Source organism: Pipistrellus kuhlii, unplaced genomic scaffold (assembly GCF_014108245.1).
Source record: "Pipistrellus kuhlii isolate mPipKuh1 unplaced genomic scaffold, mPipKuh1.p scaffold_m20_p_61, whole genome shotgun sequence".
NCBI classification, from domain to species: domain Eukaryota; kingdom Metazoa; phylum Chordata; class Mammalia; order Chiroptera; family Vespertilionidae; genus Pipistrellus; species Pipistrellus kuhlii.
In genome coordinates, this window is record NW_023425564.1 from 1,171,924 (window position 1) to 1,190,551 (window position 18,628).

At 44.6% G+C, this 18,628-nt stretch overlaps 1 protein-coding gene across 23 annotated transcripts in view; it reads right to left on the reverse strand.

Moving 5' to 3' along the window:
- Positions 1-16,707, reverse strand: part of SECISBP2 (SECIS binding protein 2) — a 43,576-nt gene extending 26,869 nt beyond the window's left edge. For 3 of the 23 annotated variants that reach the window (XM_045575015.1, XM_045575016.1, XM_045575012.1), the window contains exons 1-8: positions 16,571-16,707; positions 15,376-15,512; positions 10,331-10,577; positions 9,445-9,574; positions 8,063-8,292; positions 4,116-4,197; positions 2,397-2,605; positions 305-427 (exon numbers count right to left, since the gene is read on the reverse strand). In XM_045575015.1, the coding sequence (XP_045430971.1) occupies positions 305-427; positions 2,397-2,605; positions 4,116-4,197; positions 8,063-8,292; positions 9,445-9,574; positions 10,331-10,577; positions 15,376-15,512; positions 16,571-16,606 (1,194 nt within the window). In that variant the 5' untranslated portion in view covers positions 16,607-16,707. Of the gene's footprint in view, positions 1-304; positions 430-2,396; positions 2,609-2,920; positions 3,043-4,115; positions 4,200-8,062; positions 8,293-9,444; positions 9,575-10,330; positions 10,578-15,375; positions 15,513-16,164; positions 16,185-16,570 lie in introns of those variants that run through there. The other 20 variants (XM_045575022.1, XM_045575020.1, XM_045575019.1 and 17 more) reach the window with 19 other exon arrangements.
- Between the last annotated feature and the right edge of the window lie 1,921 nt (positions 16,708-18,628).

Sequence of the window (18,628 nt, forward strand, 5' to 3'; positions counted from 1 at the left end):
TAAAGAAGATATGAGAGATACATATTCGTACTATGGTGTATAAACTACTAAATTTCAACATAAGCAGTTTTGTCCCTAGACCGCAATGTTTATTGAGTGCCTGCTAGGAGACTTTCTTCACTGGCCAAAATGAAGATGTGAGGAAAATGGGTAATGGCTCTTTTTCAGCACTAGAGAGCTATTACTGAAAAAAAAACAAAAAACAAAAAACAAAACATTGAAGATTTTCACTTAGGAAACCAGTATGAACCCACATTTCTATTAAGATGGACCCATACATCACAGAAGGGGAACAAACATGTACTTCAATCCGTGGCGGCTCTTGTGCTGTGTGGGCTTCATATTTTGAGTTAAACTTTTCTTTCTTTTTCTTAGTCTTTCTTGAGGCTTCATTTTGCTCAGAATCACCACCTTGTGATGCTTTGGACTAGAAACAACAACAACAAAATCATGGGTTTTTAGGACATTCAATTGAATGTTTGATTCCATGTATTAGAGCAAAATTAAGTTATCAAGTTGTAAAATCACATGGCAATTTTATTCATAGTTTGCCTCTTCATTCTCTATTTTCCAAAGAGCTAGCATTCTGGAGAACAATTCAGAAGGGGAAAAAAAATCTGTGAAAATAGTTGTGTTCAATGTTTTGAAACTGGTAGATTTAGACAGAACCCAGTTTCAGCCCAAGGAGGCCATGTTAATAATTGGACTAATTCCGACTCGCAGTCTCTTCACAGATGCAGGGGTGCCATTTCCATTACCAGGGCCAGGGGTTCCTATAACTGACTGCACTGACAATCACTGGTACAGCCCCCACCTCAGAACGCCTGGCCCAGGCCGGACATCCCCAATGTGACTGAGCCTCAGGCTGGCCTTTCCCAGTCTGGACTGAGCTGTGGCCTTGGGGCTTTCACTCTCTCACACGGGCTGAGGCTAGGACTGTGCCCCATTTCAGTTCCAGGCTCCCTCCTCTATGTGGCCTCCCTTCTCCCCCGTCCCTGCTCCCTGACAGCTCCGCACCGTCTGCACAGCACTATCCCTGTGCCTTTGAACGGGGCGTCAAGGTTTCTAGGGACTCTGTTTGATCCTCACTGGGAACTCACCTTCACAGGAAGAGCCTCAGAGCCATTAAAGTGCTTATCTACTGACTGGGTGGGAGGGGGAGAGGGGGCTGTCTCCGCTGTTTTGGAAAGTGGAAAAGGCAACTTTCAATATGGATAGAATGACCACATTTTTGTTAAGGGGAATTAGTTAAAAAACAAACAAACCTATTTGTTTTCAGGACCTGAGGGGGGGGGGGCGCACATACAGGTCGGTAATGCAGGCTTCCCGGGGTTTGGGGGCACAAAGAGGTATGGGAAAGATGACCGTTCCATAACTAGATCCTTTTAGCATTACACTTGTTATTTTGGTAATAAAAACTTACAACCCCGAGAGTTTTACAGGGAAAAGCCATTGTGACCCCTATCATCCCTGCTGTGTATCATGGGAAGCAATCTAGGCTCTAAGATTACAGGGGATCGTCATTTTATGATCTTTAAAAATGATACTTAGAATTTAAAAAAGTTTGCTAACTACCTATCAGGTAAACCACTTCCGACAGCAACTTGGCAGCTGCAGCCAGAGGGGCCTGAGCAGCCAGTGCCCAGAGGCTGGGGGGCCTGGGAGCTGGTGGTGCATCAGAGGGTCCTACCTGCACCTGTTCTCAGATGAGCCCACAAAGCTGTGCGGGACAGCACACAGGTCTGTCTCGCCCTCACGGTCACCTGCACACATTTCCTCAATCAACCAGGCACCCGCACACAGTGCCCTCGGGCAGGATGTTTGCGACACTTTGGACATAAAAAAGTAGCCTCATACCCCAAAACTGGAATCCCCCACACTAAGAAACACAACCAACGTCAACCTACAAGAATCTATCAACACCCTGAAAATCAGGAACAAAATCTAGACTAACTGACCAGAACTAAAAGGAAAAAAATGATTCTAAAATGCTACCTTAGAGTATATAAGCTGGAATCAACCAAGTGAATGTAAAAATGTGGACTTGAATACTGTGCTCTCAGTCCCCTAGCAGGCAAAAGGAATTTGATTTAAATCCAATAAACAGAGCCTGGAGAAAGAATGCAGCACCAGAGCTTACATTTCTGCCAGCTTCTCTCCTTTAAACAACGCCGAATGGTCCACAGATATGTTAGCCCACTGGCCTCAGGTGTCCTGGCTCATACACAAAGCTGCCACTTGTATTCCTTGCTGAGGGCCTATTCCTTTTCAAGGTCCAAGCAACCAACTTGGTGACACCCGCAGTGCAGAATGAAACACTTTCAGTCAGAATTTGAGAAACAAAACAAAGTCCAGCGGCGGCACGGAGACCCACAGTATCTGAAAGGGATACATACCTTTTTAGCTGAGTGGACAATGGGGTTCTCTCTGTTGTAGGAAGGGTCCGGAGATAAAACTTGAGAAGATGATTTGCTACCATTTTTAGGATCTGCTGATGAAACAACCGTCTTTAGGTTTATCACAGAAGTAACAATTCTAGGGGCTGGTGGTGATTCTGTAGGTAACGTCTGACGGACAACATAACCCATTGGCGTCCAGGATAACTCTGCTCAGAGATAACCACAATTGGGGAACAGTCTCAACAGCAAACACAGACTCCTTAGAGATTCCAAACATGCATCATTACTCAGAGCATAATTAAATTTAGGCTGTTCAAAGCATTCTCTTGGGAACAATAATATTCACTAAATGTGTTTTCCTTGGAACATGCATGCTGAATTTACTTGTTAGGTTAACTGATCTTCCTAGAAACTGGTTTTCACTTGGGGTTGTTCAGTTAAATAACAGCAATCCTCAATTACGTCCACGTGGCAAACACACGGAATTAACAAGCTAAAGATCAAATATTCGCCCTACTAACCTTGATGTGTATCTTTAACAGCAGAAGTCAAAGGTCACTAGACTTCAGCTATCACAATAACTGGAAATTTATTTCTTTTTAGAGCAGAGGCTTAAGCATAGCCACACTACTCCTTAGGTGCTCATGAAACTCTATATACAGACAAAACAAAAGGACAGCCATCAGGACATGGGCAAGTCATGTCGGCAGCCTGTGGCTACCCCGGACAATAAGACAGACTGTTCTTGTCACCACAGAGCTACATACCCTCAGAGCAAGCAGTCTCTAAGGGACCATCTTTGTACCAAACATAGAATGCAAAAGACAACATGCCTGCGGGTAAATCAGGAATAACTTTGTAAAAATGTCTTCGGTTAGGACAAGCTACTTATAGATTTCAAGAGCAGACTGTACTGACTCTCTCTGAATATGCCTTCTGGCCAGGACAGGACATACCGGCAGCTCTCCAAGTGTGGCTTCAGGCTCCTGGACCCTTGAAGTCAGAACTGTTCTCCTGGCAGGAATGTGTTATCTGCCTCTCTCCCCTTCCCCTCCTCTCCTCCTCTCCCCTCCCGCCTCTCTTTTACAAAGATTGCAAAGGTAGGACAGTGAAAAAGCCAAATGGCAGGCACATCTACAGAGAGTTGTAAAAATGTAAAACACGTCTGCTCTCACTATCTTACTCTCGTGGAAAAGTTATTTTTCATAAAAATGCTATGTTACTTTTAAGTGAATTAGTAAGTATTTTTGAAGTTTCTCTGTTTAACTTCAAATACTGCTAATACTGACAGCTGTCTAAACCAGCAGTCACCAGCCTTCTGGACCTCACAGGCCACCCGTGGTCCGAGGACTCCAGGCTGGCGACCGCTGGTCTGAAAAGAAGCTCCGTGGGGCTGGTAACGGGTATTAAGGATCCTGACCCCAAACACCTCTGGTGTAGGTAACCCTTAAGGAAGCTACCGTTTTTGAGTTGATAAATTTTTTCACTGAGCTGAGTAAACATTTCATTTAGAATTCTTTGCTATCTTACACTCCTTACACATTCATGGAGATCTCATCTACTTCAATCTTCTAAAAATATTGTCAGTCTATCAACAACCTTTCACCTGCCTTAAAGAAGGCTTTAAGACAAAAGCATTTAAGTTGCACTAGGCTAAAAATGAACTTAAAAATAGACAACTGGTTTTTGAAAATGGTATTTGGTAGCCACTCTTACCTCCTGTACATGGAGCGGAATTGGTAGCAGCATTATCACCTACAGAGTCAGTCGCCTTATTATTTTTCACCACTATTTCACCCTAAAAAGCAAGTGAGTATTTTCTTATTACAATATTTCAAATGGGAAAGTAATCATTTAATTTTTAAATACAGCTTCCTTGTCATTCTTAAAATCTCCAAAATATATGCTCATTAAAAATTCCAAATACCTAAATATATAAAGTGAAAAGTTAAAATTGTTTCCTTCTGCCAAATCTCTCCCTAGCAGAAAAACCACCCACTGCTTAGCTCGCATCTCTCCACTTCTTGGCCTAGGAGATAATTTTATATAGACCCTAATAATGGGATCACATCACACATCTTATGCAACCTTTAAAAGATCAACGTATCACACACAGCTTTTGCATCGGTGCAGACATGCCAATATCATTCTTAAAACTCGAGTGCCCCACAGGAATGTAAAGTATCATGTACCGAGCTACACACCCAAGTTCCAAAGTCCCTCCAAACACCCACAAAGACAAGTACATGTGGCAATAAGTGCCCACTTTTATAAAGATAGAAAGCTGCCACACACATGGAACATGAGGCCCCAAAAACACTGGGGAGAGGGCGGTGAGTACATCAAGAAGGTAAGAGGAAACTGATAAATTCAAATTTGAATAGTTTGAAAATAAATTCTAAAGCTGATACGCTTCATAAACTTAATCATTTTGCTATTTCATTATACCTGAATTCAGTAATAAAAATAATGAAAACACAGTATGTTCTTTTAATAAATGTAACTTTATACTCACCAAGGCCAATGAAACACTAGTAGTGCCTCCCCTATTCAAAAGTGGTTAGATCATCCTGGCCGGTGTGACTCAATGGTTTGAGTGGGGATGGGGAATGTCCGGCCCCTCAGGCTCTATAAGGCCCAAGAAATCATTTGGTCTGGCCCTGTCAAGGCTTTAGGGTGAGTTAAATAAAATGTTTAACCAAATATAGCAGGCTTATTTTTAAGTTGATAATTTTATATGGCCTTCAAACGATGTTATATCCAAACAGCCCCTGACAGAAAAAAGGTTCCCCACCTCTGGGTTAGAGCACCGGCCCACGCACCAAAGGGTCATGGGTTTGATTCATGGTCAAGGGCATGTACCTGTGTTGCAGGTTCTATCCCTGGCCCCAGTCAGCAAGAGGCAACCAATCGATGAGTCATTCTCCCATAGATGTCTCTGTCTGTTTGAATGTCTCTCTCCTTTCTTTCCACCCTATTTAAAATCAACGGAAAACTATCCTCCGGTGAGGATTACTTTCAACAATAAAGACAATTTAAAAAACAAAATAAAACAAAAAAAGAAGCTATTGGGTCCTATAGTTCATATATTAGCAATTCCAGAATTTAGCTTATTCATGATTGTGATCATATTAGTAATAATTAACATTTAAACAAAATGGTTAGGTCAATCATATATATCAATATCAAAGATCCGGTACAGCAGTTATGTTTGCAAAGAGTAAAGATATGGAAAAAATGCCAAAAGGTTTTAAAAATTTCTAGCACAAGCCCATGCATATGTATGATCCCTGAATGTACAATTTTCACAATGTGCCATTAACAAAAGATTAAGTGCTAAACATGCCTTTCTTTTGGCTATACAACTTTAGACAATTACGTTTTTTTATTCTTCATATTTTTTTGGTGTTTGAAGATACTACCAGTATAATCAGGAAAAAGGTTTCTTAAAGGGAAATTAAAAAAACAACTGCAGCCCTAGCTGGTTTAGCTCAGCGGATAGAGCCTGTGGACTGAAGGGTCCCAGATTTGATTCCAGTCAAGAGCACATGCCTGAGTTGCGGGCTTGATCCCCAGTGGGGGACATGCAGGAGGCAGCCAATCAATCATTCTCTCTCATTTTTTATGTTTCTATTGCTCTTTCCCTCTCCCCTCCTCTCTGAAATCAATAACAATACAGTTTAAAAATAATAACAAATAAAAAAAATTAAAAAATGGCCCAGAGCAGCCAGGCCCGGAGCAGCAGCAGCCAGGCCCAGACCAGCCAGGCCCAGAGCAGCCAGGCCCGGAGCAGCCAGGCCAGGAGTGTCGTGGGGTCAAACTCTGGGTTCAAAATGAAAGGAAAAAGGAGCAATGCAGCCAATTCGGGTACCAGAGTGTTATATCCGTCATCACAATGGACTGAGAGAAGCTCCTGTGTCCCTTCACCCAAAAGGACTGAGAGTTGCCCAGATGACAACAAAGTGGGAGAAGAAAACTGAAAGCTACGCAAGGGACTGAGGTGCCAACATGGAGTCATCTGAAGAAATTAAAGACTGAAGTGGAAGCTACTTCTTTAATCATACTCCTGCTCATGCTAGCATCTGTTAGCTTCCAGTCTTCTGCAAAGTCTTGTGCAGCAAGTCCAAGGACTCTGAGTAAATCTACACCAGCAACAAAAAAGACTTATTTAGTAGCTAAAACTATTAATATGTCCATAATTCTGATTTCTCATTTTGTTTTGCATTGGCATTGTTATTATCGTATTTTTCGGACCATAAGACGCTCCGGACCATAAGACGCACCAGTTTTTAGAGAAGGTAAATGAAGAAAAAAAGATTCTGAAACAAATAGTGTCCTAAAATATTTTATGTGCATTAAAACCCAACATCACAGTCATAAACACATGTAATCAACTGTAAAGTAAACAGCAGCATTTAGAACCATTTTAGAGTCGGGCAAGCACACAGAGACCACACAGAGCCGGGCAAGTAAAAAAACTTTTTTTTAAAAGTATATGTGTAGGCTATATTTGGACCATAAGACGCAGGGACTTCCCCCCCCCACTTCTGGGGGGAAAAAAGTGCGTCTTATGGTCCGAAAAATACGGTATTAAATAGCCAGAGTTTTGCTCTTGACATTCAAGTTTTGAAAATAACATGTGGTTTAATTTTTTGGGGAAAAAAAAAAAATAGCACACTAAACTCACGAGTGTGAGTAGATAATAAGGTAACAAGCATGCAAATCTCACACACTTCATGTCCACACGTGCAGCACTCACCTCTAACAGGTGACTGTGCCATACAGGGTCAGTCACGCTCCTGGCCTGTTCTACTTTGCACAGCACTCTCGGGCTGGGAATTACCCACTGCAGCCCTGGCCTATGTGGACCCAACTGCTCAGCCATTCCACACACTCCACTGGCGCCCAGAGGTCACACACCGGCCACGTGAGACTGGCTCTTCCACTTCACTCAGCCTTACCAGCTGACAGGCAAGTCCCTGGGAAGGCATACCTCTGCACGGTCAGCAGCATCACCCAGCTTTAGGGCTTTCGTGTCCAAATACCCAGGACGAGGACAGACAGTGGAAATCCTCTATCCAGGAGGTAAGCCATCGGGTAAGCTGTTTTCTTGGGACTTTCGTCTTTCTCCTTGCCCTCACACTGGGAAGTGCCCCCATCCTTCCTTGATCAGAAATCGGTCAGAGTAATTTTAGGGGATAGTAACCCCATAATGTTTTTCCTGAAAGTCTCTAACACTTTGAGATCAGAGGGTGAGTATGTGTAATTTAAAATTATTAAGTGGCAAAGTGAATGTTCTTCACTGCAGTTACTATCACTGAATTCGCTGTACCATTAACAAAAGAGGTACAGATAAAAAGCCCAGAAAACCAGAAATTACACTATGTAGTTTTAAATACCACTAAGTGGGTAAATAAAGTCTTTTTGTCTGTACTGAAAAGGTGCTGTCAGCACACAATGCTACAAGTGAATGCTAGAAGGGGGCTGTGCAACCAGCAGGACTCATGCTAGAATCTTCTCCTGGACCTCTTACCTACCAGGTGAAATTAAGTGTAGTAGGTGCTTCTTGGTAAAGAATGGCGGCATGAGGTGTCCCAGCGTCACCACAAACAGGCCACACACAAAAGGGAAAGGTGGAAGCAAAATAAAGGAGCTGCACTCACCTCTGCTAGCCCGGGAGCGGGTTTCGCCACTTCTCCCCCCAGGGGGGTGTCTGTGGAGGCGGAGCGCAGAGGCCCCCACTTGGGCTGTTTTGGTGTCTCTAGTTTCTCCCTGTTCTCTGCCCCCTGCAGTTTAGGAAAATCCAACCCGGTAAATTCAAACTCCGGTTTGGAGGCAGGTCCACACTTTTCAATGATTCTGGATTTCCTGTCTGTTCGTTTATGATAACCATCTGTATTTACAAATTAAAAGTAGGGAAATTTTAGATGTTTGATGACCTGTACTCAGGCTTAAATTGCAGAACAGAAAATCTATTGCTATTGATGCAGCTTGTTATTATCCAAACAGCCTAACTTTTGCTAGTGCTGTTAACCTTCTGTGTTATAGTATAAACACACATGGCCATCAGGACAATTGCTCTGGTTGGGCCACCAAGCAGAAAAATCAAAACACTGCAAATTTTAGGAGTAATTCTAAGGTTGATGAGATCTAGGCATTTTGATAAATCTTAATACACATTTTAGAGTTTTGCAAATTTAAAGAAACACTAACAAATTTCCTTTAAGTAATAAATGGCCCTATTTTAATTTGCTAGAACAAACTGGAGAGAAGTAGAATTAAACTTATAACCTCTGTCCTATCTTTCTCCTACAAATGCAAATAAATGACAATGCAGGTTGCAATGCCATAATATCTCTATGTTAAATTATAAGGCCAGACTCATATAGTTAACTGCTCAACTTTCCTTTCACTTTTCCATGTACCAGACAGTTTATAAGTAAAATCAATGCGAAGAGAAAAATGTATACACCAAGTAACCTAAGTGGCACCTGTGCATAAACGACAGACCTTTCCCAGTGAGTACACCAGTAGGAAGGGCTAAGTCCTTATATAAACGGGATGGCTGTAATCAAACTACATTTGGAATTAAATTTCAGGGGAAAAACACCAGGTCGAATCACTAACTTTTTCAGCCACAGACCAGAACGGTAGTTTTCAAGACAGATCAGCAATCCAGACCAACTGTCCCATCTCCTGAGAACTCCTCCCACAGACACCAGAGCTGTGTTAGAAATGAACGGGGCCGAACCTAGGTCAAGGGATGTCACTGTGATCTGCTTTTAAGGACGTGGTTTGAGGTGTGTGCACGTTACCTACTTGTTATGTAACCTTAGACAAGTTCTTGTGTAAAACAAGGTAATAACACGTTAAGGGCACGTCAGAGCCCACATGCAACAGGTCCCCATCCCAGGCGGAAAGGCTCCAGGATCCTACAGGAAGTCTGATGGCCCAGCTTTTCACAATAAGCCCAAAGAACAGCCATAGCAATGCCCCTGGAGTGGGTACAGTAGGTTGACCTATCACAAAACACAGAGTTCGTTACTTTTACCTGATTTCAAATTAGAGTCAGCACGAAAGGACAAATAGTGTGGGCCTCTCACTGACTTTACATCAGATGATACAGTTCCATCAGCCTTTTTACCGGCAAACTTTTGCTCATCATATGTTTTCTTCTGCAGGAAACATAAAAAAGTAACATGAATTAGAAAAACTACAGTTGGCCCTGGAATGACCACCCTCCAAACAATAGATAATCTGTGTATAACTTCTGATCCTCCAAACTTAACAGTCTACTGTTGACCAGAAGCTTTTCTGATAATATAAACAGTCAATTAACACATATGTTGTATTTCACATCTATTATGTCCTATATTCCTATAATTAAGTGTGCTAAAGAAAAAAATATGTTAAGAAAATAATAGGGTTTGCCTGCATGTTTTTTCAAAGGGTCACAAATCTCCTAAGAATTTTCTAATACATTTACTGAAAAAAACCCACATATCAGTGTTCAAGGAGTAAGTGTATCGCTATAAAACAGTTTGGCCCAGCCAGCGTGGCTCAGTGGTTAAGAGTCAACCTGTGAACCAGGAGGTCACGGTTCCATTCCGGTCAGATTGCAGACTCGATCTGCAGTGTGGGGCGTGCAGGAGACAGTCAGTCAATGTTCTTTCTCATCACTGATGTTTCTATCTCTCCCTCTCCCTTCCTCTCTGAAATCAATAAAAATATATTTAAAAAATAAAAACTAAAACAGGTTTAACATTGCAAATATTTGAAAATATTCACAACTCAACCATTTTTTAAAAGGTTAGATCAAATAAATTTTTAAATACCACAAAAAAAGGTAAACAATGCTTAAGTTAATGCAAAAATTGACCAATTCTTTTCATTTTAAATGCTAAAGTGACCAAAACCACACACTTACTGACCTTAAACAGAGCTTTCGTGTCTTGTGGGAGAGGGCTCACATGCTCACACCGTGGCTTCTTCTGGAAGCCTTGGTAACGACTGGGTTGGCTGTAATCATACTGGGAGCCAGGCACCGGGCAAATATTGTGTGCAGACTCCAGGGTGTAAGGAGAAGGGGTGTATGGGTGAAGAGCCATCTCGGAAGGTAAATACTGATGTGGAAATGTTGAAGCTCTAAAGGCCATATTTTCAGGATAGAGTGTCTGCCTAAATAAAAAGGGTAAATTTTAGTTACAGATTTCATACCACATATCAGGGAGTTTAATATTTTATAATAAAATGGTTTCAACTTTTCTTACTTTTGAGTCCATTCACTCTATGTTGACATGACTCTAACTGAAAGCTAAATGAAACCTCTGAGCCTTTCTTTCTTAACCTGCAAAGACAGAGGCTGACCTAGTTTTAGTTTTTCCTACTGAGCTGGAACATCCTCAATAGGAGCCTGAAGATGCCCAGTAGCTTTTCATTCTCAAGATGTCAAATATTTGGGAAAGACTCTGTGACCCTGGCCAAAGGCCATCCAGATTGTCCTCACTACAAGGCTCCCGCGGACCAAATCTAACCTCCACCCGGCGCCTGTAGGGCCTCCTCCCGGGCCTCCAGGTGCTGCAGACGTCCCGCTGCAGCGTCTGTGGCTCCAAGCCCACCACCTGCTCCTGGCCTGCAGAGCCAGGCCTGCAAGAGGGACTCTGTGGGAATCACAGCCCCTGCTGACCAGATGGACACCATCTGTGAACACTGCCAGGACTTCAATTTGCTTGAGGTGCTCAACTAAACCAAAATACAATGGAACAGTGATTATTTTTATTTCTTATTTTTTATTTATTTATTTTTTAGCAAATATGGCCAGAGGATTCAACCATTTTGAAGAAAGCTGATACACTGACAAAATGCTAAAGAGCTGAGTTAAAACACACATCATATCCTTTCCATTCTCACAAATAAGCACTGGATGTTTCTTGTAGTAAATCAATGAAATCCAAAGTGTGCTGGTCCAATGAAGGGCATGAGAACCCAAAGCTAGTAATGGGACACTCTACATGATCTTCCAACTGTGTGATGGTCAGAACACGTGGGCCCAGTACCGACACCCTTATTAGAAGTCCTCGTTCTACTCTGCTGCGGGCTCAGGCCCTGCACAGAAGCAGAAAGGGAGCCAGTCTACATGGGACTGGAAGACACAGTGAGGATGGGCACTGCTCTCGTTCCATGCAGTCCTTAATCACCGGCTGCCTGGTATCACTGCCATCCTCCTTCCTACATAATAAAGAGCTAATATGCTAATTAGACCAAGCAGCAGAATGACCATCCGGACAACCTTCCAGATGACGAAGCTGGCACTGCGAGGGCTGAGCCCCTTGCACGAATTTCGTGCATTGGGCCTCTAGTTAATTCATATTTTTAGGTTAGATCTTGTATTTTACTCATTGCCAATTTATTCTAGTAATGAAGCATTCCTAAATAAAAACCAAACACAACTGGCCTTTGTCTGCCCCCAGACCACTGGCTGGTGATCCCCCTTGAAGAGGGAGACCAAAAGCTGTGTCCCATTCCTCAGACACTGCCCGTAGATATGACTCCCATTTTATTTTGTTTGATGCTCAGAAAATCTAATGAGGGTCAGAAGAAGGTGGGCAAAGAAGTTGAGTTGATAGGGAAAAAGTAACAAAGACTATCCCAAGCCCAAAATCTGGACAAATGAACAGATCAATGAAATTTAGGTCAAGAAGAAAAGGTGGGTAGATCCAATGGTGGATTTGTTTAAGAAAGACAGAAACATCAACTTATTGTTCCACTTCTTCATGCATTCATTGGTTGATTCTCATATGTGCCTGGACCGGGGATCAAACCCGCGATGACGCTGGCTTATCAGAACAATGGTCTGCTTGGCCAGAGTCCCAGGGCTGGTTTTGAAGGCTGTTGTCATACAGAAAGTTTTCACCTTCGAGTTTGTAGGCCTTGGTTTGTGTCCCGGCTCTATCACAACCTAGTTTTCTACTTAGAACATCTGATCACTGGTCCTTCTTCCTCTGGAAAGATGATATTTTTCTTTCCATCCAAGGTAAATAGTTATTGCAGAGAACAATACCAAACACAAAATCTCAGAGACAACTCATAGCAACTGTTGGGATTTCAAATAAAATTTACATGCTTCCTGTAAAATTCCAGTTGCCACAAACGGCCCAGATGAGCCTTAACTATAATGATGCCATCTCCTGTACACCCACCTTCTCATTCTGCACCCCCTAGATATCAGCAGCCCTTGTGTTTGTGCAATACCTGCCGATCCTCAGCTCCACTTCTCCTTGCCCCATCCCTACCAACGATCCTGAGTCTCCGGGACTTACTTCCTGCCACGCTGCCACTGCTTCTGCATGACATGGGCTAGAAAAGCTCCTCTGGCCCCGCCTGGCAAATCCTGCCCTCTTCGTGCCCCCCACCTCCTAAGGCTCCTCTATGGCATGGCTTCGCCTGCACTCTCCCTAGTCTGCCAGACTCACTGAGTCCAAACCTCCCATCATTCTGCTCAGGATTTGCATCCTTTCCACTTACTAGTTCACTTCCCCCCATCTGGCACATATAAACCCAAACTTAACTGGTCCCCGAACCAGCCCCACTTCCAACTTGTGTTCTCATGACCGATCCCACGAGTCTTTTCTGGTATCCACTGGACACTGCCATCCACCTCCCAGCAGCCCCTACGGACAGCCATGGAACTCTCCCTTCTCCCAGCGGTCTCCGTGAATTTTCTGTTTCTGGTGCCTAGAACCCAGTCAGTCTGCAAGCCCCTCTGCTTTAAAGTCAAACCAGAATCCAGGAGTGAACCCCAAAGCTCCCCATTTCATACTCACCAAACCTAAACTTTAGCTGTACTATGAAGGCTTTTATTTATTTTAAAATGTTTTATTCTTTTTTTTTTTTTTTAAAGAAAGGGAGAGTGAGTGAGAGAAACATCAATTGGATGCCTCCTGCATGCACCCCAACTAGGAATCGAGCCCACAACCTGGGCATGTGCCCTGACCAGGAATCCATCTGACAACCTTTTGGTGCACAGGACAATGCTCCACCAACTGAGCCACACTGGCCAAGGCACTAATTGCCTAATGGTGCACTCTTAACAAAAGAACACACTCCTCTACTGTCTTCCCAGTACATCTTTCACCTGGTCCCTTCAGTCAGGCCAGCACCTGTCAGGGATCCAGCCACTCCCCCAGCCAGCTACCAAACGGATCTGCGCCACACTGTCAGCACTGCTAGCTCTCAAAGCTGGCAGGTTTAACTTAGAAGCTTCCACTTGTGCATTGTGACCCTGCACAGTGTATTGCAAGATGCTGGAAATGCTCAAAAACATCTTGCCAACAGCAACAGCAGCCTTGAAGAATACAACTGAGCACAGTGCTGACTCTGATTCTGGGGCGCCCTCCCTGGAAAACCTGGGACAAGCAATTCTAGCCTCAGTCTCCCATGTAAAAGTAACACACCTCCCTGTCAGCCTCACGGATGTGACAAGCATGACACACACACACTTACAATACTCAAACAAATACAACAGAGAACTTATTTTGTCTGCATAACCTCTATTTGTTCATTACGCCATAAATACTTAGTACTTTCCAAATGGGATTCTATATACCAGAATACTTCTACTGATATTTGTCTAGTCTATAATATAAATTTAGAGAATATTAGTACATTTTCTTTCATCTCTACCAGTTCAAGTCTATAAAAAAAATGGACAGAGTACAGCTCATGAGGTAGTCCTTCCCCTTTTAGCAGCTAGCATTTTCCATTTAATAGCCTTGCAATAATTAACTCTAAGTGAATAAATGAAGTCCCTTGGAGTGCACAGTTAGACACGGGAGTAGACAAAGTCTGTGAAAGGTCACTGCCCTCCTTTAGGGGGACGGACAGACTTAGATGGTAATAGTGGAACTCATAGGAATGTCTGTTATGGAAAAGGCTTGTACTCCTTTTCATGGCCACAAGGTGTCTCCATTTAAACAAAATCTGACTAGACTCTGCACTTCTTAATGGACAACAGAACTGACTAGATAATCCCTGCTCAAATGCTTCGAGTCTTCCCTCTCACCACACTGTAACATCTTTTTTCTAACCGTGCCCCTTTGACTTCATGACTCCACTGTCCATTTTCTTGCAAGTCAGGAATATTGTCAGTCAATCTTTTCCTTGGTTATAAACAATTAAAAAACAAAATCAAAGCTTAAAAGGATAAGGGGTTAAGAAACATAATTTTTAAATTAAGTACTGTGCAACCTTAAGCCTCTGATTGGTCACGTTCAAGTTGTCAGGACAAGACGTTGCTTTAGATGTTTTCCACCTTTATTTTGAGTTACTAAAATCCCACCCAGCAGATGGCTTAGAGGCCTCGTCATTGAGAGGCACTTTGTATGTTATTATGTGAAGCACCCAAGGTAGGGAACAACTCAAAAGAGGCCCGTGCCACATCCCTTTGACAAACAGTGTGATTCCAGTGGAAAACGTGGGCATTCCTACTACAGACCTTCATCACATACAGGCAGGTCTTCAACTTTTGTCAAAAAAACCACCCACACCTTTCGCCAGCAGGTGTGGCTCAGTGGTTGAGCATCGACCTATGAACCAGAAGTCATGGTTCAAGATTCCTGGTCAGAGCACATGCCTGGTTTCAGGCTAGATTCCCAGTAGGGGGTGTACAGGAGGCAGCTGATCAATGATTCTCTCTACTCATTGATATTTCTCTCTCCCCCCCCCCCTCCCTTCCTCTAAAATCAATAAAAATGCATTTAAAAATTTACCCAAAATATCTGAGTAAAAAGAAAGAAAAGGAGAGTCAAAACTTCAGTTTCTGCTGCAGGACACACTTAAGTTGTGCTACCGGCTCAGACCCTTCTTGGTGAAGGAGTATCTTCTCTGTGTTAGCTATAGCATGTTTTTAAAGCTATTCACCATTAAAGCCTAGAAACGAAGTCCTCAGGTGAGGGACGGTGTGTATGAGAATACATACTCAGGCACTGGCAGTTCCTGAACACAAGGATAGTACGTGGCTGCACAGCTAGGGAACATGGATGCTTCTGAAGACTCTAACCATGCCACAGCAAATTTAGGGACAAATGGTTTGACATCTGCTGACAACTTGATGCCCTGAGGGGGAAAAAGGAGGTTATAGCTACATATATTATGAGATCAACCAAATGTAAACAAACAGAAAACCCAGACTGGCTCCTTTCTGGCAGCTCCTGGAATAAGTGCTAATCTCAGAGCTGTTCAAATAACTCTGCCTATACGAAAGGTAAGCATTTGCTAACAATGCTTTTTTTAAAAGAGAATACTTATTGTTTAAATCCTCACCCAAGGATATGCTTATTGATTTTAGAGGGGAAAGAAGGCAGGGAAGATGAGAGGGAAAGAGAACGTGGATCAGCTGCACCACCCCCTCTCCCCCAACCACAGGGGACCAAACCTGCAACCCTTCGGTGTACAGGGTGATACTCCCAGCCAGAGCCCCGCTGCTTTTAACTGGAAAAGTCAGTCAGTCTAGCAAGTATTAAAAGTGAAAAATAAGGACACCAATTAAAGTGGAAGTAAAATTCAACCCAGATTCTATAGTAGGACCCCAACGGATGTTTCCTTAGCTTAAACTCGGAACAGGGCATTGTACCTCTTTCAGCTGTCGCTAGGGCTGAGCCAGGTCGCAGTACTGTAGGTAACACACCCACGGAGTGCTTACCTGGAGCACCCAAAACATATTGCGAATTTATTTCCATTGAATTTCTCAAATGGAATCTCTCAAAACCATTTGTTTTGTTTTGTTGAAAAGCAAAGGGAATTCTGCTAGAAAACCGATCAGCAGTGGAACATGAGATAAGACACATGAGCTTTGGGTTCAGACACGTATTAGGAGGTTCACTTCCACGGACAACTCCTAAGCGCGGGGTGCGATCGGTCTGAGCCGATCCACGACGGCTCCAGCGAGCGGCCCGCTGCGACCCCGAGCGGAGACTCCGCTTCCGACGCCGCAGCGAGAGCTTCACAGCCCCTCCCGCCGCGGCGGCCGGCGGGCCTCCCTCCGCGGCCGCGCCCGGAACTCCGCGGCGCCCTCGGCGCCGGTCAGCGCGGCGGCGTGGGCTGGGGGCCGGGGCTGGCCGCCGCCCTGCGTCCCGCGGCCCCACCTCTCCGGGCCGCCCGGCCGCCGTCCTCACCTCGCCCGCGGGCTCCCGCGGCCCCTCCGACGCCATGGCCCCGGCTCGGAGGCGGCCCGGCCCCGGAGGCCAGCAGCCGCCCCGTCGGCTAGCCGGACAAACGCTGCGGCTCGCCCACCCTCTCCCACTTCCGGGCGGACGCCGGGAAGTGCGTCACAGAAACGCGCAAGCCCGCTTCCGGCGGCTCTGCTCTCGGCGGAGGTGACTTGTCCCCGCGGGCAGGGGAAACGCGGGGCGCGCTGGGGCGAGAGCAGCGAGGAGCCCACGCGGGGAGGGGGCGCCGGGAGCGGGCGGGTGTGAGGCTGGGGACTCGGGGAAGTGCCTTCCCGCTGCCCTATGTCCCAGCCCCAGGAAGGTAACGCACTAGGGTGGTAACCACAGAATTTAAAAGCTGCGCCGTTCTTCCCAACAGCTAGGTACTGGCTGTTACGAAAGGTGCTGGGGAGGGGGAGGGGGAGGAGTCATCTGGTTTCTGTGGGAGAACCTTGCCACCAGAGGGACGCAGGTGGAGTGAGAAATGGCCGCCGGGCCTGGAGCACGCGGAGGAAGCTGCATTAAATGCATTAGATTTAAGGCTTGCTGACAGTGCAGGCTATTTCACCCATAGGGGTTGATTAGGTTCAAAATCATAGGCTGGAGGTTAATTCTAGGAAACCTGTGCCTTGCAGTGAGAAGAGTTGAGTGACTACCAAGTGTTTCAAGCAGGAAAAATGCAGGTAGCTCATTCTTAAGGTTTTCTTCTGCGTGGGCCCCCAGGTTACACACACCCAGAACTCCAGCGTCTGGAGAGGCCTGGGATTTGGCCATAGTAATCAATGGCGGAGGCTGGGAACTTCTCCCTCCCTGTGTTCTTTGGTCTGTCCTAAACGCAGTGCTTGCTTAGCAATTCAGGCATCTTTCCGTTGGCTTGCTCTCGAGACCCTGTTTAGAAGTGCATCGGATGATCAAGGCCATTCTGAGCCTGGGACCCATAATCAGAATGTTCAAGGCTGAGATACCATACCCAGGTCCAAGCAAGTACAGCTCAGGATCACTGCACTTATATAACCCACGTGATTGATGTTGTGAAAGAGCCACATGCTAACCTGACAAGCTCAGGGAAGGCCTGTGTGGCAGTCTTGCAAACCCAGAGGCCTAAGATAACCACAAAGGATGGTTTGAAAATTAAATATCTAGCAGGTTATAGTAGGTAGTCATGTCCCAGATATTTTCCCAAAGATCAACTTTGATCTTTTTACTGAGCCCATTTGCCTTTTTGCCTCTAAGATGTCTGGGTAACTTGTAACTTCCCTTTTTCCGGAGCCCCTGGGGAACAACCAAATGTGGTGGGCGCCAGGACAGATGCCTCAAATTCCTTCTTTATCATGTTAATTGCTCCTGCACTCACCGGAGTACACCATCATTTTACTTTTTATCCAATCCCAGGAGTTTCCCAACACTTTGCTTTCTCCCGCCTCCTTACTCCATCACCAATGAATTTCATGTAACCCACTTATGTCCCTCCTTTGATTTCAGTGTATAAATAGAGAAATGTAACCCGCCATTCTTCGGAGCATTATCTCAGTCCGTTGAGGTTCTGCTTCCCGGCATATGTGACAGTAAGGCTCAAATAAACTCACAAAAAAATTCTTCACAGGTTTCACTGTTTTTTTTTCTCCCGTTAACAGTGTCATTGTTGGCAACTGGCCTTCCTCTAAAGAGTTTAACACGTCACTGACCAGCCAGTGTGCTAGAAACAGTAGGCATAGGGAATGTAGCTACCAGAGAAAAGCTGCTGGTCCAGAGGCTGAAGCTGCCAAGGCAGGCAGCTCAGAGGCGGCGAGTCTAGAGATGGCATGTGGCTGCTCCTCTAATAGCTGTAGGTACAGAGGCTGTTAGAGGTGCCACCGTTTTGTGGGAAATCTGTATTTATTAGCTGGTCTGCAGCTACCTGTACAGGACTTAATAGAAATAACTGTTTTGTCTGATGGCTATATGGCCACTAGCTCCTACAATACACTCTCTTTTATACCTACAACTTCTCATGGCTTCTAAGACCCAGCAGAGGGGCTCAAAACT